Source organism: Panthera leo, chromosome E3, assembly GCF_018350215.1.
Source record: "Panthera leo isolate Ple1 chromosome E3, P.leo_Ple1_pat1.1, whole genome shotgun sequence".
NCBI lineage: Eukaryota > Metazoa > Chordata > Mammalia > Carnivora > Felidae > Panthera > Panthera leo.
In genome coordinates, this window is record NC_056694.1 from 3,371,017 (window position 1) to 3,397,156 (window position 26,140).

The following is a 26,140-nucleotide window of genomic DNA, read 5'->3' on the forward strand; positions in this document are numbered from 1 at the left end:
TGTAAGGCTGGGGAAGTCGGGGAGACCCGTCCCGCTCGGGGCTCCCAGGCATCCTGCGTCCTGCCTGAGAGAGGACTGGCCAGCGTGCCGGGACTCTTTCCTCTGGGTCTCGTCCGGCAGCCGGACAGGGGCCGTTTCTGGAATCCAGGGTGGGTCACCCGTTCCTCACCAGAGCACTGGGGACTGGGCAGGCCATGGGGCAAAAGGGCCCCCAGGGACTGGAAAAACAGCAGATAGGGGTGTATGTGGAGGGCTGATTGGGGGGGCGGGGGCAGCTCCGGGCACCGACTCCCACACGGAGCCCAGGCAGGGGGCGGCGAGCAGGTTCAGCAACCCGGCCACCCGCCTGGCTGTCTGCGTTCTGCAGGCAGCTTCCCCCCCCCGCCCGGGGGGCTCACTGGGCTCCCCTGTCCCCAGCCCGAGGGCGGACACTGTGACGTTTCAGAGGAGGGCCGGCTGGGGCCCCAAGGGAGAGGCCAGGAGAGGTGGGCAGAGCCTCACGGGGCTGTCTGCATTTCATTCTTTACTCATCTTTCTGCCTTTGTCACCGCGTCCCTTAGGCTCCTTGTGTTTAACCCCATCATCTTGTCTCCTCTTCTCGGGAGAGTCCAGGTGTCTGATTGATCCTGGAGAGTTCAGAGGTGGTCGCACGGCGTTGAGACTTTTACGGAGTTGAAAATAACATCCAGTAGCGTTTTTATTGTACGTGGAGGCACAGACATGTGTGGAAACGGTCTAGAACGGAGCTTTACCAAAAGTCCCTTCACGTCCCATTCTTCCAGCTCCGGGGACCCCCAGCTTTTTGGCGTTCTCAGAAATAACCTCTACCACGCTTAACGTCTCGTGGGGCGAGCCGGTGGCAGCCAACGGCGTCCTGCAGGGCTACAGAGTGGTCTACGAGCCCTTAGCGCCCGTGCAAGGTAAGGCCAGGGGGGCGCATGGGGAGGGCCGGCCCCACAGGGCGCGCATGGGGAGGGCACGGCACTCCACAGCGTCTGCAGGGCGGGGAGTCTTGCCTGCCAGAGGCACAGCGAGGAGGGCGTAGAGCCCAGTACGAGGCGGGGACAGACGAGGAAACCAGCAGCTTCCGGGCAGGAGGGGGTGCCGGCCGAGCAGCGCCTAGCAAGGGGCTCGGAGCCTGGGCTCTGGGGGCGTGGAGCGGGGACCGGGGATGCGCGTGTTCGCGGCGGAGCCCGGGGGACCCGCCCGCTGCACGGGAAGGGGGCAGAGACGGGAGCGCACCCTCGCCCCTTGGTCCCGGAGGTGCTGATCCGCCCCTGCTGCCTTGCTGCCTGTCTCTGGTGCTGTTGTAATTTCTGACGCGTCTCTCTCCTCCCCGCTCGCTGCTGCCCCGCTGTCAGAGGGCTCCGCGGGCACTTTTTGCTCGCCCACTCTGTGCCCGGCACCGGTGCCACAGGAGGGCGCCCGGCCCAGGGCGGGCTCCCCCCGGAAATGTGCGCGGCCAGACCGTAAACGTTGTAGATTATTTAATGCCTAGGAGGAGAAAATATAACCAACACATCAAATAATATTCGCGCTCCATTTAAAGCCGTGATAAAAGTTTCCTTTTAAAATAAGTACATTCAAGTAAAACGGGGGGCTGATTTGAGGAAAATTTAAGCACCAGATTTCATTTCATCGAATCTAAAATGCCATTATCGACTCTAAGATTCATTGTTATTTTACGAAGTGCTAAGAAAGAAAAAAGGCCGGCCGTAAACCGCAGCCCAGTATGTTGGCGTCATCAATCCCAAATCAGAGGGGAGAGAGTCTCAGACAAGCGATGAATGCGCTTTGGTAAACAAGAGTAGAGGGGGTACGGGTGTGCGGTGTGTGACACGGCAGAGGGCACGGGACCGGCCCCGAGGTGGCGCGGCCACACCCGCTGCGTCCTCTTCAGGGCCCAGTGCCTGCGTGGGGACCAGGTGGCCCGGGCGTTGCAGACGCCTTTTAACTAGTGCCACACAACGGGGAAAGGATGGCCAAAAACCATGGTCCCGAGCCACCTTGGAGCCCCTCCCCATCAAGGTACGGGTTTTCCTGTACCTCCTCAAATAAGTGACTTATTCTGCATCGATGGGCTTGTAGAATCTCTCTAGAAACTCCGTGGCATGCGCGCCTCGGCCCCCGGGCTGGCTGCCTTCGTCTTATAAAGAAGTACTTGCCATCCAGGCAAGACCGTGGCCGTGGCCGTGGCCTCCGCCCGGCCGGGAGCCACGGTGGGCCCTGCTTCGCGATCCCCCGATCTCTGCGTTCGCGACGTCCCGGAGTCCTGCCGGCTCGCCACACATCTGTCCCCACGGCCTCCCCCTACCTTCCAGGGAGATGACCCTGCACGTCTGGTTCCCTGGGCCTTGTCGGGGCCGTGGTCACGTGGCCTCTGCAGCAGCACGGCCGTGGCTCACCAGACGCCGTCTAGACGCCCGGCGCCGAGCAAGGGCACACGCTCTCTCTGAGTCCTCACGCGGCGGCCGGGCCGCCTTTATTCGTATTTCACAAGAAATCAGGCTCCGAGCCCTTAAGACGACCGCCCAGGGCCTGCAGGTGGAGAATGCAGACACACGTGGGGTTTGGCCCCAGGTGGGCTGGTTTGAGAGCCCGTGATGGGGAAATGTCTGGAGCACGTGGGCTTTGGGGGGGGACACATGCCACAAACATCACAGCAGGGAGCGGGAAAAGCGGTCATCAGCGTGTCACAGCTGCCCATGGCACTTGTCTCCCTCCCTCCCTCCCTCTCGCTCCCTTCCTCCCTCCCTCCCTCTCTCCCTCCCTCCCTCCCTCCCTTCCATCCTCCCTCTCGCTCCCTCCCTCTCTCCCTCTCTCTCTCCCTCCCTCCCTCTTCCCTCCCTCTCTTCCTCTCTCCCTCCCTCTCTCTGCTTCTCTCTCCCTCTCCGCCTCTCACTCCCTCCCTCTCTCCCTCTCTCTCTCCCTCCCTCCCTCTTCCCTCCCTCTCTTCCTCTCTCCCTCTCTCTCTCTGCTTCTCTCTCCCTCTCCGCCTCTCTCTCCCTCCCTCTCTCCCTCTCTCTCTCCCTCCCTCCCTCTCTCCCTGTCTCTTTTCCTCCCTCCCTCTCTCTCTCTTCCTCTCTCCCTCCCTCTCTCTGCTTCTCTCTCCCTCTCCCTCTCTCTCTTCCCTACCCCTTCTTCCCCTCTCCCTTCCCCTCCCTCCCTCCCTCCCTCTCCCCTTCTCCCCTTTTCCCTCCCTCTCTCCCTCTTACCCTCTCCCCTTCTTCCCCCTCCCTCCCTCCCCCTCACCCTCCCTCCCCTCTCCCTCTCTCTCTGGTGACAACAGGCAGACCTTCTTGGTCGCAAGCATCTCGCCTCTTTTCACAAGTAGTAAGACCCTCTGTCACTCCGTTGGCCCTCCCGTCTGTCCGGAGGGCTGGTTCCTCTGCCTGGATTTTCCCGTCTTTGGCAGTGAGTATATACGCTCTGGAACCGGGCAGGAGAAGGTACTTTCAGTCAGCAGCTCACAGGTCTCTCCAGAAGCTCAGGGTGCAGTCCCTGGGCGCTTGAGACGCAACCATCCAGACCCCCAAACCTTGGCCCTGAAGGCGGCACGGGCACACCCCCGACCCCCTGACTCCTGCTCGTCTGTCATGCGGCTGGTCCGGGCCTGGGGCTGGGGATGGTTGCTTCACAGCTGCCGCTAAGCTGCAGACCCTGCTGGAGTCGGAGGGGCCTCCGCTGGGTCCTTCCTCTCAGCGGCAGACCCCCTCCTGAAACCGCTCTGCCCCTGCTCCGGCCGGGGGTGAGGCTGGCCTCGCCCCCCCCCCCCGCCCCCGGCCTCCCTGCCTGGAACCCAGCAAACAGCCTGTTCCCCGTGAGCAGAACCCACCAGCCCTCTTCCTGAGTGCCCCTGACCCTGTGACCTTCCGGGGGTGTCCCTGACCACTGGCCAACACCGGTGTTGCTTTTCCGGGTCCCACCATGTGCCTGCCTGGTCTGATGGCATCTGCCAGAGCCCCTGGCTTAGCCAGACAGCAGCCAATAGATCCGACCCCTTCTAGCTGGCCACGCTCTGCAGCCACACGGGCCAAAGGAGGAACGCAGGCCGGTAGAGGGCAGGAACTCAGAGCAGGAGAGACTTTCCTGTGGCCTCTCTCTGCCCCCAGGCCCTTCGGGGGCATTTTGACCTGAGGCTGGAGAGGGGAGGAGGGGATCTTTCAGTTGAAAGTAAGGCCGTGCTGTCACATACGGAAAAGGACCAGATGCTCCGAGTGGCTAAACAGAAGGCAGCTTTGGGAAGCACACACAGCGCGGCGTCCTGCGCCCGGCTGAGGTCAAAGCGTCCGGCCCCTCGTCCGGCCCTCGCTGTCCCGCCTCCGTTCCCAGACCCTCGTCTCCCCGAGAAGCGTATTGTCCCCTCCCCTAGGGCATCGGCTGGCCGGTCTGATCAGCGTGCGGGCCTCTCGAGTGGGGGTCTCTCGGAGGAACCCAACCCTTGCCTCCTTCACGTTGGATCCGGATTTCCAACAGGGAATTGCGGGGGTGGCAACCAGGTCTCCGAACAATTTCCAGTTCTTTAAAATGCCTCACAGAACCGCTGCATTTCCAAGAGATGTGGTTGCAAGTGTGGTGAAAACATCTGGGGCTGGAATCCTAACTCTGCAGGGAGGAAGGCCGTCAAACGGTCGTCTCACCCGCTGGCGATTCTGCTGGCCGTTTTTCCTGCCTCCTGGCCGGCCAGACGTTCCTCGAGAGCAGAACACCCACCTGGCATGGGCAGACCCTGCCTGCGATCCCTCCACGGAGAAGACAGGCCCGGCTCCTCCCCCGCCGTCCCCCGCCAGTGCCCTGGTCACGGTGGGGAGCACCGAGCCCCACGGAGCAGGAGCCGTGTTCTTAGGGAATGGGTTTTATGGCAGAGTTACTTTTATGTTTTTTAAGATGTTTTAAACGGTAGTATTTTATGTGATTGCACCCCGGGGCTTTGTATTGCAGGGCACGGTTTACAAATGGACTAAATAAATAAGATTCTGACATAGTTGAGATGCAGGGGAGGCCAGACTAGCTGTACGACCTAGTGGGATAGAATTCACAAAATCCATACATGGGTTTGTTTCTGCTCTGGGGAAAAGGAAGGCATTTTTTAATAAAACATAAAAAAAAAGTGACGGGGTGCTCTCCAGATTAATTTTACATCCAAATGGACCCCATCCGTCTGCTGATGATGGGCAGTGCGTGTGCAAACTGGCATCCCAAAACCCCTTCCTTGAGCCATGCAGGGTGAGGGCCAGGCTCCCTGGGCAGACACGGCCCTGTTTCTGTACAGAAAAGCTCAAATTTGGAGGTCACTCAAACGCAGGCAGGATCACTCTGAAATCATCTGGAAGGGAGTCATTTAGCTGGATCAGTGTTCTATAAAAGGCATGATATGAACACGGCGAGCCGACTGGAAGGTACTTGGAGAGCTGTAGGCTAAGAGACACTCGCTTTGATGAGTTTGAAGGATGAGCCCATTTCGCAGTAAGGACGCGCTTGGCTGGGCTCTTCTGAGGTCAGGGCCACACGGGGATGGAAGGTGCCGATGGCTCTGGCTGCTCGCACTGAGGGCAGGCCCGGCGGTGGCCACGCCGGGCAGTGTGTTCACGGTGCATGTGGGCCGTGCTGGGGGCGGACGGCAGGTGCCGGGCAGTGCTCCTGGCAGGCTCTGCTGACCAGTGTCAGAGGGGCCACCTCACCTCTTCCTGCTCCTCCGGGGGATGAGCCGTAGACACCGGTGTGTTGAAAGCTCTCAGAAATCCCGAGTGGAGAGCCTACGAGGCCTTTCTGTAACACGTCATCTTCAAACTTACTTAACCAGGGAGCCCCATCTCCGTCCTGGAAAATGCTGCGTTCGTATGATTTTCACTGTGCGTCTTCCTCCCGAAATGTGGAATCTCAGTTCTCCAGCTACACCGAACACAACCAACACTTTCCCTTCGTCTGCGTGTTCATGAGCGAAAACGTTGTCTGTCCGTGGTCAGAGTTGTCTGAACCTGGGCAGTGATATTTGCAGCGACAGCCTTTCTCCGTCCTTGCTTCGGAGTCCAGGAGGAAGTTCTCACGAGGGGCCGGAGGCCTCTAGGCCACTGGTTAGCCAGCCCGGTCAGGCTGGAGAGCCCCACTTGGAGGAAGCCCAGCTTTTAGCTATGATGAAGGTTCCTGCCTCTTTTTCCCCGTTCTCTCCTCCGAAGTCAGGAGGCTCCAGGTCACCTGCACAGGTGACACAGAGCTCGGTGCGGCTCGGAGTGCAGCGGGAGGGGAGGGGGGCCCGGGCCAGGGGCAGGAGCACGGGGGCCTCCCCGGTGTGATGAGGGAGACCCGGGCCACCTCCCCGCGCCGCGCCGTGAGGCTGGCTCTTGGGTTTGTCAGCCCCACTTATCAGGCTTAAACTCTAATTACACTTATCTGTGCTGAAAATTGGCTATCACCACCACTTAAACTCCTCCTAATTGCAAGAAATAGTTCCTCGGCAAGCTGGGGACGCCGTCCTTGTGGTCGCGGTGGAGGAGGCGGCATCCGGCCGCGTCTCTAACTCCGGCCACCTCCTGGCCTTTGCTCTCGGTGGTTCCAGGGGTGAGCAAGGTGGTGACGGTGGACGTGAAGGGGAACCGGCAGCGCTGGCTGAAGGTCCGGGATCTCACCAAAGGAGTGACCTACTTCTTCCGTGTACAAGCGCGGACCATCGCCTATGGGCCCGAGCTGCAAGCGAACGTCACGGCCGGGCCCGCCGAGGGTAAGTGGAGCTCCGCCGGGGGCCCCGCGGCCGGTGCAGCGCGAGCGGCCCACCCCGGGCTCCGTCCGGTCAGAGGGTCCCCCCTCGCTGCCCGTCAAGCAGCTCTGGCCCACCCAGAGCGGCCATAAACGCAGGAATGTTCCGGCGGCATGGGTGTCTCCAAACACCTGTGTTAACAGCAATGTCTACAGACAGGCTTGTTGTGTGCAGACCAGCAAACTCTTCGGTGTTAAGCATGTCAAGTTTGGGGCTGTTTTCTGGAAAAACTTGGGAAAAATGAATTTTTGAAATTAGATACACAAGAAACTTTTGTTTACATTTTTTTAAGTTTATTTTTTAGAGAGAAAGAGAGAGAGAGAGAGAGAGAACAAGCGGGAGAGGGGCAGAGAGAGAGAGGGAGACACAGAATCCAAAGCAGGCTCCAGGTTCTGAGCTGTCAGCACAGAGCCCGATGTGGGACTCAAACCCACAGACCGAGATCATGGCCTGAGCCAAAGTTGGACACTTAACCGACTGAGCCACCCAGGCGCCCCCATACGCAAGAAAATCTTAAAGTGTTCACGTCACGAAGAGGAGCCACGTGGCTTCCCACCCACCTAAATGGTTTGGGCATTTGTTGACATCCTTAGCAAGGCGACGGTGACAGGACCTCGGTTCACAGGGTGCCCGCCCCACGCCAGGCACGGTCCTGGGCCCATTGCACGGCCCGTCTCTGCTCACGTCCGGTCAACCTGGGAGGCCAGGGTGGCTTTCCCACGTCTAGGATGAGAAGACTGTGACAGAGCGAGGCTAAGCCACATGCTTGGGGAAGGAGACAGAACCTGGCCAGAGCCGCCGACCCCCTGTGGGATGAGGAGCCCCCAAGTGCCCACGTCCACCCTCCCCTGTCTCTTTTATCCCGCAGGCTCCCCGGGGTCCCCCAGAGATGTCTCGGTCAGCAAGTCCGCCTCTGAGCTGACCCTGCAGTGGACGGAGGGAAGCGCGGGCAGGACTCCCACCACGGGCTACGTCATCGAGGCCAGGCCCTCAGGTAAGGAGGGGGTTGGGCACCTGCCAAGGAGCCTGTTCAGCCTAGCGGAGGCGAGTGCCAGGGCCCTCCGGCCTCCGCTTGGCCTCTCTCTAAAGATGCGGAGACCACGAGGGCGACTCGAGGAAGGGCGAGGGCGTCCCTCCCTCCGCCGTAACCTCGCGGGCCTGAGATTCTCGATGGCTGGCCACAGTACACGTGCCTCAGAGCCCGGTCGTCGTCATCCTCAGAAACACGTACATGAAAACACAGGGACGCTTACAGACCCTTGCGGCTCCTCGGGAAGATCCAAGAGTGTTTTCGGATGCTCGCCTCAGGCTCCGCCTGTTTGCCCCGACGGACAGAGTCCCGCTCGCTCCCGATCAGGGCGCAGATTCCTGTCCACACCCTCTGCCCCATCTTTCAGGCTCCCGAAAATGAGGTCTCAGTCCATTCCCTACCCTATCTGCCCGAGGAGGGTTTTCGCTCTCTTCCTCCCGTTCAGCCGTAATAACGAAGCATGGACGTTGCTGGAAGATCGATTAATGCTGTGTGGAGTCGGCTACTACTCCTTGGAGCCATGGGGGCATCACCCAATGCAGAGAACACCGAGCACGTCCTCTGTGGCCTGCAGGTGGTTGCACGTTCAATCGTGAACGCCTGAGCACGAAAATACAGGCTGCGCCAGGGCTGCGGGCAGAGAGCCCTCCGCCGGAGTCCACCCTCAGCGCCGGGCGTCACTTAGGACTGTGCCAGATGCCCCTCCCCCATCAAAGTGCTTTTCGGAGGTTACTCGTTGTAAGCACCTCCTAGAAACTTCCAGGTAGAAATCTGGCGCCCGAGACCCAAACAGTCCCCGTGAAAGGCAATATGTAAAGTTCTTCAGCCCCTGAACTCACACGTTCAGCGTCCCGCCCCGAGGGGTCCTGGAGCTTATGCCGAGCGAGGCTTTCGGCCTGTTCTGGAAACGGAGGGTCGCAGATGGGCGACGGGCCTCCTGCGGCCACTGGGTTCCCCCGCCGCGTCCCTCTGAAAGCCGGCGGCCCCGAGAGCAGACAGCAGGCTTTCCGCCGAGGACACTCGATCCCACGGCACCTTCAGAGATTGGCAGGAGCCTCGAATACAGGCCTGGTGAGGTCTGGGCCCAGCCGAGGGCTGAGGAGCCTTCATGGACGGACCCCAAGGAAGGAAGTCGACACTTTCTCCCCGAATCTAGGGAGAGCATTCACTGCAAAGGTTCCTTTGTGCCCTTTCAGGCTACCAAGGGCTCCTGAGAGAATTCGGGAGATCTGTGGACATCGCTCACCACCAACTGACCTTCAGCATTTTCTTCCCTTATGAACGTAGGCGTGTTCGTGTTGTCTGGCTGCTATGACCACGTACCCTGCACCAGGCGGCTTACCCCGCGACACATACTGTCTCCCGGTCTGGAGGCTGGGTGTCTGAGGACAGGCGTGGCGGGGTTGGGTCCTGTGAGCTTGTGAGCGGAGGTCTGCTCTGTCCTCTCTCCCAGCTTCGGGTGGTTTGCCATCAACCCTGGGCCTTCGTGGGCTGTGGAGGGATTTCCCGCCCCCTCCCTCCCATCTCCACCTTCTCCCTGTGTGCCCTCCGGTCCCTGTGCCCGAACTGCCCCTTCTATGAGGACACCAGTCATACCGGGTTAGGGCCCACCCGCAAGACCTCACCTTGACTAATTACATCTGCAAAGACCCTCTTTCCAAATAAGGTCACATTCTGAGACATTGGGGATAGGACCTCGACCACGTGAATTTTGAGGGGTCACAATTCGACCTACAACAGTTGGGTTGAAACCGCGTAAGTAACTTCACAACCTGTGGAATTGTCAGCAGTAGAAACCACACTGGTTCCCATCCCGACCCGGCTGGGGTGGGTGTTTCACAAGGTGGTGGACCTCGCCATCCAGACGTTCCCTGGAACTTGTGCTCCAGCGCGGCCCTGGAGGAATCCAAGGCTTTGCACCCCATCTTCCAAAGAACCACAGAGCCCAACAGGCGCATCGAAAACCACACGTGACCCACACAGTCAGCATCCCTGGGACCCAGGGTTGCTGTGAACCTCCAGCTCCCTCTGGGTAATTACAGTCATTAGCAGCGTAGCTGGCTTCCTTCTTAGTTTTATTTTCTGCATCTAAAGCCATTCTGAGAAGGGCTCCCTTCAGAGTCAGCAGATTGCCGGAGGGGTCCGTGGCACCGGGAGGAGACAAGAAGGCTTGTCCTCGGTGACACAAGTGGAAGACCTTTGCCAAGTCATTTCCTTCGGCCCGCACGCTTGCTCCCCGACAGAGTGTTAAAAACCCCAGTGGATGTATAGATGTGAGAGGCCACAGCGGGGTCACTGGGGCGACGGAAACGCTCTGTGTCTGGACCATGTCGACGTCAGTTCCCGGTTGCGATGCCTCGCTGTTGTTCTGAGGGGTGATACCGTTGGGGGACCCCGGATACAGGACGCGTGGCATCTCTCCGTAGTATTTCCCATAACCGTGTGGGGCTCTACAGTTATCTCAACATAAAAAGCTCCGCTCAAGATCTTAAAATACATACGTGTATCCCACGGACGGTGTCCTGTTCAGTCAAGTGCAACGGCACGTCTTTGAAATGAGCATTCTCATGTCAGAGACCAGCCGTGGGGAATGTGCCACAGCAGCAGCCAGACACGGGCGCAAGGGCTCGGAATCCTAACAGTGCAGAGCACATTCCGGCACCTTCTGAGGAAAGAGAAGGTATTGATCCTCAGACTTGCCTGGGAGCCATTTGCTTTCTCATCAGGTTAGCAGATGCTCACGCATCCACCGTAGCGAAAGAAGCCGGTGGCCTGTTGGCCAGAAGTGCAGTTTTAGGGAGTCCGCGAGGGGGTGTGTGAGGAAGAGCTGATCGGGGTGCCGGCCCGGGTCTCATACTGAGCCCCCCGCCCGGAGGTCCTCGGCCGAGCGGGCGCCTCCTGAGACCAGCGAGGCCCGGGGGTCATGCCGCCACGTGGAAACCAACCCCCAGGGACTGAGACGCCACAGGAAGCTGGCCTGCAAGACGCCGTCTCGTTCAGCGGGCGCGAGAGATCTTGCCTCCCCTGGTGTCCTGCGACCGATTCCCCCTTTCAGACCGTCCGCCCGAGCAGAGCGGCTGCAGGGCTTCGCCGTCTTCCCGTGGAAAGGCCTCCTCCCTCCCGTGACTGAGGCCAGCAGCGACGCAGAGGCAAATGAAATGCTTTTATGGATTGTCAATATTTAAACACCTTGCTGGTGCCTTAGGGCTTTGGATCTCAGCTGCCATCTATTACAGGCCTCATTACACAACACATTAAACGCTCTATCTTATTTTCTCCACCGAAGCTCTCTGGCAAGACTTTCTCCAGGCAGGGGCGTGGGTGTCAAAGGGAGTGGGGATTTGGTGGACGGGCCCGGGTTTTCGTGAGGAGGCCTTATTTTTTATTGGGTGGGGGGGAGGGCAGGAGCCACCCGGCACACCCCTGGGTATCTGGGAAGCCTGAGCCACTTGGCACTAGGTGGCCCCTGGAACCCCCACCTGTCTGCCCGGCCCGCCGTCTTCCTGTCCAGCTGAGTCTCTGTCTCAGCCCCCAGGAGGCAGGTGGCTAATCAGCTGGGTGGCTGGCACCTCGAGGTGGCCAGCGGGCTCGGGCAGCCCCCCTCACCCTTCTGTACCCTCAACCGTCACCCCTACAATCTCTGCAGAGTAGCTCACTGCTTCCCTAACGTGGAGACAGAACCAGACGGCGGCCATGACATTACTGTCGGGCTGGAGCCCAGAGTCCCTCTTACTCTGGGGAAGGACAGTCAGGGAGTGCGGGCGCGAGGCCAGAGACACCTCTCTCTGGTTGCGTGCACGTTTGCTCCGAATCCGCGTTGCAAAGTTCCCTGGAAGGCGACGGAGACTATGCAGTGGGCACAGGCGGATGATTTATTTACACAAATTATCCCAAGGCATTTTACTGTGTAGATCACGAAACCTAATTTACATATTTACACAATAGACCGGAATGGCAGTAAGGGAACTATAAATATATTTTCCTCTCCGAAGCAGCCGTGAAATACATACTTAGGACGTACCCGGTGCAGACAGACATTGTATTGCCTTTTTCACAAGCAGTGTCTTTAGCCCAGAGATGAGAGCTGGTCCCTCCTCGTCCCCATCCCCGATCTGGACCTGCCTCATCCACGTGGAGTCCCCCTGGGAGCCCCCCACCCGCCTCCCCACTCCCCACCGTCAGCCTCTGGCCAAGGGATTTTCAGTTGAACAAAGAACAAAATCAGTCTTTTCCCAAAGGTTTTAAAACCCATGGAAATTCCCAAGTCAGCAAATTCAGCAGGGGGAAGGAGCTGCGGGCACAGGTCCGACGGCGCCCGGCCTGGCACCCACTCCCGGCCTCCTCACACCCACGTCCGCTGACCGCCCGTCCGCCCGGGTGCCCTGCCGCCCGCTGGGCTCAGCCTGTCACAGGCCTCCTTTGCTTCTAGACGTTCATCCCCACTTGTCTCCTGCCTTACAACTGGATCAGATACAAGGGAATTTTTTTTCCTCCCCTGCGAGGTATTTAGCCTCATGTTTGAGCCCCACCTGCTTCAGTCAAATTTCGGACCGAGATTGACCGCGGATACGACAGAAATGGCAGCGTCTAAGAAACACATGGCCGACGGGCGTCCGTTTGCTCCGAGCCACAGCCTGACAGTCAGGTTGTTGGTGACATGAGTTAGTGGAACCAGAAATCTCGGGCCCGTGAGTGACAGTTTCATTCAGCACGGAGACCCTGTTTAATTGTCCGTGAAATCAAACTTCCGTGCTGGCCTGGCACCCGCCTGAATACCTGTGGCACACAGCTCCGTTCTGGGCGTTCGAGGGATAAATCGAGCAACCCGCGGATGTGCCCGAGCTGGGCTCCATCTCGATCCAGAAGAGAGGTGTTCGTGCGCCCATGTTTATTAGGACATCATCTGGGAGCAGATGTGCCTCCCGCTGCCGGGGCGGGGGAGAGGCCGGGCTGCCCCTTCTGTGAGCCGCGAGCAGGCCTGTCGTGAGGCAGCAAAACCGTTCAGACCGGAAGAGGGTTCTTTCCGCAAGGACCTTGACCATCGGCTGCTTCCCCGTGTCTGACGCACAGATAATGCGCTGCAGGCAGCAAAACAAAGAGTTCACGTTCTTTCCCGAAACATGAGCCCGCTGAGGAGCCAGACCGTGTGTGTGGCTTCTTGCCACCTCCCCCGAGGCTGGTGGGACCTGGGGTGTGTTTAAGGATAATTGCAAAGTTTCTCTCTCAGCAGTGTTCCCCCCCCCCCCACCCCCCGCTTAGCTGGTGGGGGGCAGGATTGCTGTCCCTGGCAGGTGTTTGAGTGGCAAGAGTCCAGGGAGGTGCTCCCCCAGGCGTCCAGGAATAGGGGGCAGGCCCCGCACACAAGTGTGATTTGGGCTCACTCCCCCGCCACGGGCCCCCCTCCCACAGACATCAAGACCACGCCCCCAGGAAGTCCAACGCCCCGGAGCCCGCAGAGGACACAGTACGAGGCATCAGCCATTCAGGGATGCAGCTTTGGAAGGTATCTGGACACAGGAGCTCCCCGAGCGCAGACGGGAAGCCAGGCCGGGGTCCCCTGAGCATCCCAGTGGGGGCCAGTCTCACCTGGGTCTGAGGGCTGGCTGAATCAGACCCCCAGAACCGCCTTTGGAACGAACGAAGGCCCACACTGCTCTCAAGTGTTGATTGAGATGGAAATCCGGACGCTGGGGATTATCCCTCTGCATGGAAAATCAGTTGCACAAACCTCATTATGGCTAATAGTTCTGTAATGTTATTTTCCCCCCTAATTTGTAGAGATACTTTTCTCCATCATTGATTTATTGAGATACTTAACGGCACAATACAAACGAGAAAAAAACAATCCACGGTGGGGAAAGAGAGTGGACGCGTTAACAGCTGCCAAGTTTTCCTACCCGCTCGTGATCACGATGTAAAGATCAGTATAGATAAATAGCCCTGTGAATTAGAAGCAAATTCTAAAACGCAAAATGTGCTAATTTTGGCAAGGAGGAATTAAGCAAAATAAAAATGTGAACATTTTCTTCTCGTAGTTCAGAAGGAAATTCTCTCGGCATGACTCTCCCTCCCCCAACATTTTTCAGTGTAAACGGATTGCTATATAAATTGTTCTGTGTTGAGATTCTATATCAATATTTTAAAATGTTTTTATGAAAAATGCACACAATTCCTGGGGCTGTGACAGAGCGCTTAAAATAAAATGTGGCCTTTAGGTGACGGTGGAGGAAGGGGAAATAATTTTTTTTCTTCGGGAGCAGGAAAGCATTACAGAAACATTAATGCAAAAGACACTTGGAGAAGTCATTCCAGAAGAGTTCAGACCTGCTCTTAACAGTCTGAGAATTCCTTTCACACTTAGTCCCTGCACTGCAGTGGTTCAAGCAACATCCAGTTTAAAAGAGCTTATATATTTTTTTTTTTGCTTGTCTTTTTTACAGCATAAAATTATCTTCCCCTTTTAGAAGAAAAACACTGCAGGGGCACCATGGTGGCTCAGTTGGTTAGGCATCCTACTCTTGATTTTGGCTCAGGTCATGATCCCAGGGTCACAGGATCAGGCCCCGATTCAGTCTCGACGCCTGCTTAGGATTCTGTTTCTCTGTCTCCCCTGCCCCTCTCCCCCATTCCCTCTCTCTCTCACACACAAAAAAGAAAAGAAACAATTCAGTCAACATTTAAAGCGCTTAGAATAGTGACTCGCTCATAGTAAGTGCTAAATAAAATGGTGGTGGTTGTTTACTGAAAAGCTGATTGTGCTAGGCCCTGCAAAGTGCTATGGGGAGGTAAAGATGGATGGATAGAAGGATGGACAGATGGATGGATGGATGGATGGATGGAAGGAAGGAAGGATTGATGGTGGAAGGTAAGGGAAGGAAAGGAAAAGAAAGGAAGGAAATGGGTGGATGGATGGAAGGATTGATGGGGAAGGGAAGGGAAGAGAAGGAAAGGAAAAGAAAGGAAGGAAAATGGGTGGATGGATGGAAGGATTGATGGGGAAGGGAAGGGAAGAGAAGGAAAGGAAAAGAAAGGAAGGAAAATGGGTGGATGGATGGAAGGATGGATGATGGATAGATAAAAGGATTGATGGTGGAAGGAAGGAAGGAGAGGTAAGTGGGTGGATGGATGGAAGGAAGGAAGGATGGATGGATGGATGGGTGGGTGGGTGGAAGGATTGATGGTGGAAGGAAGGAAGGAAGGAAGGAAGGAAGGAAGGAAGGAAGGGTAAATGGGTGGATGGAGGAACGGAAGGAAGGAAGGATGGATAGATGGGTGGGTGTAAGGATTGATGGTAGAAGGAAGGAAGGAAGGAAGGAAGGAAGGAAGGAAGGAAGGAAAGGTAAGTGGGTAGATGGATGGAAGGAAGGATGGGTGGATGGATGCATGGATGGTAGATGGATGGGTGGAAGGATTGATGGTGGAAGGAAGGAAGGAAGGAAGGAAGGAAGGAAGGAAGGAAGGAAGGGGAGGTAAGTGGGTGGATGGATAGATGGAAGGAAGGAAGGATGGATAGATGGGTGGATGGAAGGAAGGAAGGAAGGGAGGGAGGGAGGGAGGGAGGGGAGGTAAGTGGGTGCATGGATGGAAGGATGGACCACCCCAACAGATATTTATTGAACTCTTGAAGACTCGCAGGGCACCGTGGTGCCGAAAGGTAAATGTGAAAGAGTGCTCAGAAAGCCAGTTGGTGGAGGCAACCCCCTTACTAAAGCGTAGGAGTGAGGTCAAGACGAGTCTGAAAGGGTGAAATGACATGTTCGTCCGCACACTGCCCTTAGACTAGGAGCTGCTCGTGCGAGCAGAAATCTCACCTGATTCCCCGATGGGCGGAACAGCCCAAGCAAAGAGTGAGCACGCGAGTGTCTGTGTAATGAACGCGTGAATGAACAGGAGGCAGTGGAGGGGGAGGAAGGGGCCACCGGGGCAGAGCAGGGCTATAGAGCAGGGCACTCTCGGTGCCCATTATTTCCTGGTCATTGTCGTGCAAACTCAGAACGAAAACCACAGCCGACAGCCACCCCGTGTGCAGACTTCAGCGTGTCGGGGCGGGGGACTTGGAGCTGTGGCCGGCCGGCCATTTTGACGTGATTACCGTAACGGGCACCTCGGTGAGGAATGAGCGTAAACGTGAAAGTTGAGGAATAAATGATCATTGTGCTCTTTTTCTGCCCGTCCAGATTTGTGCCTTTAAAATCTCATTCACGTCCGTGCCTTCGTTAACCTGTGACCGTAAGGGCTTAATCGGTGCAAACTCTAAATCCTATGCAAACACAGACTTATACGCCAGCACTTTTCTTCCTGTGTACCGTTGGGCTAATCCACTCGAGCGCATCTGGCGTTCCAAGGTGCGTGAGCAGGTTGGTGCCAGATAACCCTCAGCTCTCTGCAAAGCTGTCCGCACGTGTGCGTGCACACTCAAACGTGCCTTTCCTCTCCGGACCTCCTGCTCTCTTTAAAGGATCACATACCTGTGCCTGTAAAGGAAATTACAATTCATGGACGTTCTGGGCTCTGAGCCCACTTTTTGCCAAGCAGCCTCCGTATATGTCCTCCCATAACGCGTTCGGTGCGAGGCACTGTTGTATACACCAAAGATCCTACTAGAGACGACATCAAGTCAGAGAGCAGAGACGAGGCCTGGAGTCCGATGGGAATGTGACAGGGCGAGGAGAATGTTCAGGAACATGCCATGACCACCCCAGGGCCTTGGCGGGGTCTCTCTGTCGGGGAGAGGGCTGACCTCGTCCCCAGCCTGGCCCCGTGCAACCCACCCGGGCTCTGGCTCTCCCGTCAGTTGCACTGCGCGAGGGCCACGGTGAGCTGGCCGCGGAGTGGGCGCCAGGTCGAAGGCGGGAGAAAACCCTAACCTCTGCTCCTGTGCTGTGTCCTCAGATGAAGGCCTGTGGGACATGTTTGCGAAGGACATCCCCCGGAGTGCCACCTCCTACACCGTCAGCCTGGACAAGCTCAGGCAGGGAGTGACGTACGAGTTCCGAGTAGTGGCCGTGAACCAGGCGGGCTACGGGGAGCCCAGCAGCCCCTCTACCGCCGTGTCAGGTAGGGAGCCCTGCCCAAGCAGGGGAATCTCAGGACAAAGCCCTGTCCCCTGAGGGAGGAGAGGGAGACATGGGGCCGTCACGAAAAGACAGAGGACAACACCGTGCTTCGTGTAGGCAGCCCCGCCGAGGGCCCAGGGAACTCGGTGCTGGGGAAGCGGTGTGCGTGGGATCCCGTGGCACCACCACCAGGCCCCCCGACTGCCCTTACCATGTTCCGCTTGAGCAATCCTTACTTTTCCCTAATCAGAGGCTTGTGCAGAAGTCAGAGCAGTCCACTTGGGGTGAGCAGTGCCCTCGGGGGTGAAGGCCACCCTGAGCCCTCCCATGAGCTGCAGGCTCCTTACGGTGCAGGCTTGTGTGATGCCTAAAATGCAAAAATCGCCCCAGCAGATGCCCCTGGGGAGTGTCTTAGCGCCAGACATAGGTTGTGTCTGATGGGGGGCCTCGGGGACGTGAGCCCGTGCTGGTCGCCACCCTGTAGGGTGAGGCCCTGGCTCCACTCTGGGTGGGAGAGGTGAGGTTTCTTTCCCAGAGCTGGACAGACTAGCCACCGTCAGCAGCCATGTGGCCGGGGGTGTAACAGATGGGGAGAAAGTGACCGCCAGGAGTCAGAAAGGGCTTCTCAGAAGAGGGGGTCTGGGTGGTGAAGGGTTCACAGTGGGGAGGGCACAGGAGAAGGAGGCAGCACAAAGTCTCAGATGGCAGGTGGGGGGGGGGGGGGAAGCTGCCTTCAGCCCCAGGGTTACTGGGGGTTGCTTGGAGAACGCCCCCCTCCAGGGGCTCCACAGCGGATCCCCCCCCCCTCCCCTGTCCCAGGCAGCCCAAGTTGGGAGCCCGCTCTGGAGGGATAGTAGGGAGCCAGGTGAGGGCGATTCAGAAAAGAAGTTGGCCGTCCCCTGCAGGCAGGGTCACCGGCAAGGCCAGAGACCCAGACGGGTGTCCCTACAGTAAGAGAAACATGTTTCACTTCCCCTGCACGTAGGTCTGTTTAAGCTACTGACTCTCTTGTGTCACTGAAAACACCTCTCCTGTTTTGCCTTTGGACTTGCCGTTGGACAAGGATAGTGTCCGTGGGTGCACTCGGGCCCCCCAAGTCCCGGTGGCCCGTGAGGGGGTCTGCCTGGAGGAGACATGGCACACCGCCGGCTTGTTTAACAAATTAGACTTTAACACACCAAATTTTTCTCATTTCCTTCATTTTCCTCGTGAAAAATTTAATACGTCCCCAAAAAGAGAGACTAGAATAAGGAATCCCTGGACACTGTCACTCCAGTTCCCCAATTCAAGCCTCTCTTGGTTCACCTGTGGAGACTCTGGTCACACACACACACACACACACACACACACACACACACACACACACGGCCGATGGCAAAAGCTGGTTCCTACAGGAGAACAGAGCGCTCCTACCCTGCTGTTCATGGGGTCTGTGACCGTGCTGTTTCTCTGAAACCCCCCGCACCCCCTCGCCCACCGTGGCCACCGGCAGGACTGTGCTCGGCTCCCTTCACCCTTCAGACCAGCCAGCAGGCGGGCACCTGCCCGGCTCTGCCTCGGGGCCGACCGCAGATCTGCCCCGGGGGAGAATCTTGCGGGCACCGAGGCCTTTCCTTTCCAGGCCCACCTGGGCCTCTTCCGCTGGGCGGTCGGCTGGGGTTTGTTGGCTCATTACGTGGGGGCCCTAACGTGCAGCCTGAAAACCACTTCCGGTGTCTGGACTCCAAATGCTGCCAGCTCCCCGGAACCCCTGTGCTGTTACATTATCCAAAGTCAATCCCCCTTTCTCAACCCCAGCGCGCACACATTTTTCACCTGCCCAGTGAGAGATTTAACACAAGGTAGATGTGTTTGTTGTGGATTTCGGTGGCTGGAAGGTGGACCTTGGCCTCACCCGTAATAGGCTTCCTGTTCCCTCCGAACCAGCTCTCCGGGGAGGACCCCGAGGCCATCCGGCACCTACAAGAAACAGTTCCCATTGTTCTGTTCTTAGTAAACAGAATAAAACATGATCAAGAAGGGTATCCTTCTTCAAAGCAACTTCTAAATGAACCTTTTCTGTTCGGTGCCTCAAAAAACATATGGAAAGATGGGCCAGTTCTGCTCAGTTTTGCTGCAGGCGCAAAATAAATAAACTACAACCGCGGCCCTTGGGGAGCCCTGGTGTGGCAGAACAGGCCAGCGGGGAGGCTTCTGTGCAGGTGTGGATGGGATCTAGCACCGGGAGTGAGCAGGAGTCAGACCACGGGGCTCCCCAGGCTTGGACTGTGCCCCGTGGCTAACGTGGGGCACCGAAGGCTTTTAGGAAGGGACGGTTTGTTTCCATCTGAGCGAGATGTCTCTGGTGACAGTGTAGGGAGTGGATTGGGGTGAGTCCAGTAGAGGAGAAGCCCCCTGAGAAGAGGCTGTGGCGGGCAGGGGTGGGTGGTGGCCGTGGTGGAGAGGGTAAGGGGACCGCGGGGCCATCCGGGAGGGAAGCCTGGGCCCTAGAAGAGGGGAGGGCATCCAGGCACTCCGATCCTTCCTGTCTTTACCCCGGACGACATCCGCGGGCAGGTGGATGTGGAGGTCACAGGAAGTAGAGCGAAGGACGGTGCAGATGCTCAAGGGCAGGGCGAGCTCCGGGAAAGGGCAGCGTGGGTGCCACGGGGGCCCCGAGCCCGGTTCCCGCAGGGAAGGAGCAGCGGCCGCAGAGCCCGTCACGCCCGAGCCTGGGTCTGGGAAGCTGGAACCCACGCCAGCCCGTGGTTCCGTCCTCCCCCTGACTCGGGGCTCGTCGCCTCCTCCCTCCCCGCCCCCACCCTGCACGGAGCCCCGCCACCTGTTCCCGGACAGGAGGCAGGAGTCTCCATCGCGTGTGACTGTGTTGGTGTGCCCCTCAGCGCAAGTGGAGACCCCGTTCTACGGGGAGTGGTGGTTCCTCCTGGTGATGGCGCTGTCCAGCCTGATCGTCCTGCTGCTAGTGGTGTTTGCTCTGGTCTTGCACGGGCAGAACAAGAGATACAAGAACTGCGGCACAGGTGAGGCATCTGCCCCCCTCTCCCCCCGCCACTGTTTTCTCCCATCTCTCCAGGGTCTGTGGGGCCAGCATCCCCTTTGCGGGTGATAAGACAGGCGCAACGGATTTCCTTCGGGAGGCGGCTGGGTGCAGCGCGCAGGCGTCCTAGAGCTCGGCGGCCGGGACTCTGGCCCTGGCTCTGCCCGCAAATGAGCTGTGTGTCCTGTCCGTCGCTTGGGTCATTTTGGCCTCCCTGCGTCTGTTTTCCCCATAAGCACCATTTCCCAGATGCAGCGGTATTTTTGAACGTGATCTATAACGCGTTAGCCAGAAGCGTTGACCAGATGAATCACCAGACTATTCAGTGTCACGGGAACGCAGTGCTGGGCACGTCTCCGGAGCATCGGTGAGCTCAGGGAGCCGCCGATGGAAACAAGGTGCGGGGTTCAGCCAGACAGCGGTTGAGTTGTACCTCACCTTAAACCCCACGTCCCAGCTCCGCGCCCTCTGGCGCCCGGCTCACCACTGCCTCCCCAGTATGAGCTCCTGGCACACAGAAGGTTCTCAGTAAGTGTCTGTTGCTGAGTGGATCGCCCCATCAGAGAAATGGACAAACGAACACGGGGCAAAGCTGGACTCCATTTATAGGAAGGTCCGGAACCACCAAAATGAGTGGGAGTTTCTAGAAGACAGAATAGCGGTTGCCTGTTGGGAGAGAAGTATAAACAGAGAAGGTCAGTGAGGGAGCCCCTTGGGGTTCATGGGGCTCCGTATGTCTATGCCCATGGCAGTTATACATGTAGCAAACGAGTCACTGGACGTGTCAGATAAGTACACTTTATGCATTTATTCTTCTCGGTTTTTTCTTCAGTTCTCCTAATAACCTAGGAGACCCCTTCTTGGCACAACCACGGCTGTCTGTTCCATCACAGCTGTAGCTTGGCCGAGAACGTGACCAGCTCCCTGGTGTCACCAGGGCGGCAGGACAGGCCCCATAGCTGGAGCCATTCCCACCGCTCCTCCGCCTTTGCTCCCCAGGAGGCCGGCTCCCTGGTGGGGGTCCTCCTGCAAAGGAGCTGGCCCCGTGAGCCCTCAGGGACGAGGGGCTGGGCTAAGCGGCTTCCCCAGCCTCAGCCTCCCAGTTCCATCCATCCCTGCGCCTAACGGGTTAACACAACCAGGCCCCTCACCGTTTGCTTTCCTGGCGTTAAGCAATTCATCCCTCCAAGAAAGGGTTTATTTTTTTCTGTATAAATTCACTTCTAACAAGTGTTCGTAAATCAGATTTTATTCCTATGGGATTTACTATGTATGAATGGCATGTCATTTTATTGAGTTAATGCTATTCCAGAATCCTGTGTCTGGCACACAGAAAATCTCCCCGCTTTTCACTCTCCTTCTGCATCTGGAAAACAGCCCCGAAAAGCCAGACCTGACCCAAGCTTCTGATACTCAGCCTCACCCTGGAGTATTAATTTAACATCATAATTGAAGCCTAGAAAAAAAATAAAAAATACGTGTCTACTCGAATGTCTGCCTTCCTGCCGGGAGACACGCAGACCCTAAACCTTCACCGTTCCAGCCCGACAGCCTCCCTCACACACCACCCTCATTGGATTTCCTTTCCGATACTGCTTTTTACCTGCCCACCCACTCATCCGTCAGCCCCCTACTGGCCAGCGAATGACCCAGGATCTGCAGGTCTCTGTCCTGCCGGCTTTTCCTGTTGCGTGCACCTAGAGCATTACGGCTCCTCGGGAAGGGGGGACGGGCGCTGGTTCAAAGCAGAGAGGGTGCCGTGGGGTTTTAACAAAGCTGGAAGTGGCCCCTGTCCTGGAGGCGAGGACAGCGGGAGAAAAACAGGTGGGGTCCCTGCCTCCAAGGGCTGTGGTCTGGCCAGGAGAGATGGGAGGTGGGCAGTAAGGAACACGCAAGCAGGTGAAAAATAGCGCTGCTGGGATGAGCACCGTGGGGGGAGCTCTACGCACCTCTGGGAGAGGAGGAGGAGAAGGAGGAGGAGGAAGAGGGGGAGGGGGAAGGACGGTCGCTGTCTCGGGTGGTCTGGAAGATGCTCTCTGGTCCTGTGACGCTTGGGCTGTGAGCTGAAAGAAGGGGACGGTGGGCCAGGAGGACTCTGGGGGAAGGGGACAGACAGCCTTGAGGACAGGAAGACACGGGACTCTCGGCGTCTCTTGTGGTTTCTCCCAAGCTCACGGTTATTCGTTTCATCTGCCGACATAGTTTAGAACACATTTTCACGTGTATTTGTAAACCTATTTTTTTGAGTGGCTTCTCGCGTGTTGACAGATACGTGCAGACGTCAGCACAGCCGGTTCTAGAACATCTTCACCACCCCAGAAAGACCCCGTGTCCCCTGGACTGTCACCCCCTGCAAATCTACTTTCCACTTACTGTTTTATTAGGTGGTCATGAGGTCGCCATTTTGAAATGTATAAAATACTTAATTCTCAACTTAAAAAAAAAAAAAAAAAAAAAAAAAATGCCGATGCATCCTGAGAGCTCCTCTGTCAATTCTGATAGGAAGGCTGGTGTTTTGTTGTCAGACAAAGCGAACACCACAGTGCTCCGAGCGCTGCGATTAATACGCTGCCGGCTCCCCGGCGAGCCTCCGCCCACCCCACGCGCCCAGGCGGGTCTGGCCGGGCTCTGGGCCCCGCTTCCAGCGGGAACGCTGCGCACACCTGTAGGCCGAGCACCTGTGCGGCCCGCAGACCCGCAGCGAGCCCTTGACCGCAGCACGTGAACCCGTCCTCCCGTCCCGGCTCTAGGGAAGAACATCTCCAACGTGGAGGAGACCGTGACCCTGGACAACGGAGGGTTTGCCGCCTTGGAGCTCAACAGCCGCCACCTCAACGTCAAGAACACCTTCTCAAAGAAGAACGGGACCAGGTAGGGACGCAGCGCCCGTGACCTACCTGGGCCACGTCTGCCCAACGGTCTGGCCGCGGGCATGTCGCCGTGCCCACGGGCACCCGCCACAACCCAACAGGGCTGCGTTGAGTCTCGGGGGGCGCACATGGCAGGGGGCCCGGGGCATCCACCCTCCCGTTCCAGAGATGCAAAAAGAAGGCCCGTCTCGGGCGCGGAGGGGCGTGGTCTCGGGAGGCCGAGCGCCCGCAGGCTGGCTGAGCATTAGGGAGTCCCTGCTTCTCGGGCAGACGGGTGCCACCGGAATGGACGTCCGCCCATCCCAACAGGGCAGCGGCCAGAGGGCGGGTCAGGAGGGCCCCGGGGAGGTAGCCACGGCCCAGGTATCTGAGCCCGTGTCTGTCCCGTGGACGGCGTCCTGTCCTAGGTCCCCACCCCGGCCCAGCCCCGGCGGGCTGCACTACTCAGACGAGGACATCTGCAACAAATACAACAGCGCCGTGCTGACCGAGAGCACAAACCTCAAGGAGAAGTCTGTGGACGCTTCGGAATCTGAGGTCAGTGCCCGCGGCCTCTGTCCCCGCCTCTGTGCCGAGCCCTCTGACTTCCCAAGGTGCTGCCCCTCTGGTCCCTGCGGAGTTGAGGGGCAGCAGGGCCAGGGGCAAATGAGTCCCTTTGGCCGATGAGGAAACTACATGCTGGGGCTCCTTCAGACCCAGAGGTCACTGCCCCCGGGCCAGCTCTCACATCAGCACCTTGCCCAAAGTGGCTTCCGGTCCCAAAGCCACTTGATTTTCCGTTTGGCTTCCGTAAATAAACTGTGTTCTCTGGTGGTGACCGTAGAACCTGGCCTCTAGACCCCGGCTGGAGTGGCAGACGGCCTGGGCCCCCAAAACCCACAGAAACTGGGACCCCGCGCCCGGCAGCCCCTTCCCCTCCCACCCGCCCTGCTTTGTGCTGAAGCGGGATTGAGCCACCACCGTTCAGGGACAGTTACAGGGTCTGGTGAGCCCTGACCTGAGGCTTGTCTCTGTCCTCACTGAGCAGATGGACCATGGGGGTCTTGCCCTCGCGGACGTGACCCCCACCCGAGACCCGTGGGCCTGCATCTGCGAGGCCTCCTGTGTGTCTGAGTGCTCACCGTGTGCAGCTGAGCACACGGTGCGAGGCCTCCGTCAGGGAGCAGGCCGGGGAGGGCGTCATCCGGAGAGGAGGCAGCCATGGGAGACTCCAGGAGGGGTCAGCCTTCCCTGCCCCCCGGAAGTGCCTTTCCCCACAAGCGTGCTGCCTCAGGGTCTGACAGCGTCTGACCCTAAGGAGCAAAGCCAGCCGAAGTGACAGTTTGAGGGGTGGGTCCCTATCAGTCCTAAACGTCTTTATTTCAGACGTGCCCGGTGTTGAGAGGGAGGAAAATCACCAAGCCGTTTGCTAGACACGTACGCCTGCCCTACCTCTTGACATCCGTACTCTAAATCAATATTTAATCTAAAATAAGTCCCACCTTCATTTGGACCCGAATTCAGGCCTTATCAAACCCCGAGGCTCAATAAAATGGCTTCTTTGAAGTTGTGGTTAGTATGTGAGCTCCAAGCGAGACAGACGGCAGGTGGCTGTCGAGGTGACACCGGGTCCGCTCTGCTTCGAGTTTCCTGTTTACAGAGGACGCCGGGCGCCCCGTCTGTGCCGTTGCCTTGGGCACGGTGCAAACAGCAAGCAGCAGCCGATGTTGCATTTGTCTGAAGTCAAGGGCTCTCAAGTGAAATGCTGCAGAAGTGACCTGGCTTTTTGTGAGAAGGAAACAGCAGCTTTTGTCTAGCTTTCTCTAGCTGCTTGCACCAAAAGCAGCACATTGGAAAGGGGTACGACGGCCTTGCGGCAGGCACTGCGTGTGCCAGCAACTTCGAGATGCATTTGCATGGCCTGTGCTGGGCGTCTGTCCTCAGTTCTCGCCAGCACGCCCTGCGGGTGGAGTGAACAACGGTCCAACAGGGTTCAGGCACTGCTTGCACCACTATGGTCCAAGCACGCTCTTCCATTTTTTATTTGTTTTTTTTTTAATGTTTTATTTATATTTGAGAGAGAGAGAGAGAGAGAGAGGCAGAGTGCGAGCAGGGGAGGGGCAGAGAGACAGACACAGAATCCGAAGCAGGCTCCGGGCTCCGAGCTGTCAGCACAGAGCCCGACGTGGGGCTCGAACCCATGAGCAGTGAGATCGTGACCTGAGCCGACGTCGGACGCTTAACCGACTGAGCCACCAGGCGCCCAGGCGTGCTCTCTCAATGCTCACACCAGTCCCATGAGGTAGGGCGATTCTCCTCGCTGGCCAGCCAGCAAGACTAAGTCTGAGGTCATCCAGAGCTCAGCCAGGCCCTGGCCTCCACCGGCTCCTCTTGACCCCTGGGGGCAGGGGCCATGTCGAGAGCGGCCAGAGTTGGAGGCACAAATTCTGAACTCTGTTCATGAGAGCGTTCTCAAAACGGGTAGAGGGGCAGCAGTCTGTTTGTCCTCTCGTGCCTGTGGAATGTTTGGAGATGCCAATTCAGCTTGTTTTTACAGACAGTTAGTAAACGTATACAGGCACCGAACTAGTCGTATGCACACGTGCACACGCCCGTATACCTACATACAAACACACACGTCCAGAGGTGGAGGAAGGAGGAAGGGAAGGAGCTGATGGGGGGAGTGGGAGAGGAGGGCAGGCGTAGGAGAGAGGGACGTAGATTTCACACTAAGTCCTGCGGGGAGGTAGCCGTGATCCTCATATAATAGAGGACAAAGCTGAAGCTTACAGAAGTTTTTACGTCTTCCCTGCACACATGCTGGTGGGGTGAGCTTGAGCGGCAGACCTGAGCCAGACTCCCAGTGCTGTCCCTCCCAGCAGACCCGACATCCAGAACTGAGCCGTCCCAGCTCCACGGCTGTGGCTGAGTGCGCGAGGGGCCTGCCTTCCTCTTGGCAAGCCCTGTGCCAGGAGGAAGGGATTCCTTTTATAATTCCCACAGATGCCTCTCATGGTTCCTAATGCTTTTTGGGTCAAGGGCTCTATCAGGAAGTTGACGAGAGGTGTGGACGCTCTATGTACATGCAGAATTTCTCCTAGGATCTGGGGTCCAGGCCCCCAGGAAGCTCTGACGGTCATCTCTAGCTGAGGTCCCATGGAGTCCACCGAGAACCCCTGTGCCGGTGTCCTGTCTGCTCCTGGGTCCTCGGGTAGACACAGTGAGGCCCATCTTTTTTCTAGAGTTATTAGCTTTCTAATCTTGCTGGGTCCTATCTGTGAACCTTATGGATTTGGGAGATGTGTAAGCACCAGATATTCACAGGGTCCCAACAGAGGGACCTGGGGACTTCCGTCATCTTGGAAGCACCAGCTCAGATGGGAGAGTTTGCTGTGAACCGCATTTATTAAACAG

General features: G+C 57.8%; 1 protein-coding gene across 2 annotated transcripts in view; it reads left to right on the forward strand.

Moving 5' to 3' along the window:
* The window catches only part of SDK1 (sidekick cell adhesion molecule 1), a 531,480-nt gene that overhangs the window by 495,627 nt on the left and 9,713 nt on the right, over positions 1–26,140 (forward strand). For both annotated transcript variants that reach the window (XM_042922245.1, XM_042922246.1), the window contains 7 exons: positions 783–920; positions 6,557–6,718; positions 7,623–7,748; positions 16,677–16,841; positions 19,723–19,860; positions 22,628–22,748; positions 23,155–23,284. In XM_042922245.1, the coding sequence (XP_042778179.1) occupies positions 783–920; positions 6,557–6,718; positions 7,623–7,748; positions 16,677–16,841; positions 19,723–19,860; positions 22,628–22,748; positions 23,155–23,284 (980 nt within the window). The remainder of the gene's footprint in view (positions 1–782; positions 921–6,556; positions 6,719–7,622; positions 7,749–16,676; positions 16,842–19,722; positions 19,861–22,627; positions 22,749–23,154; positions 23,285–26,140) is intronic.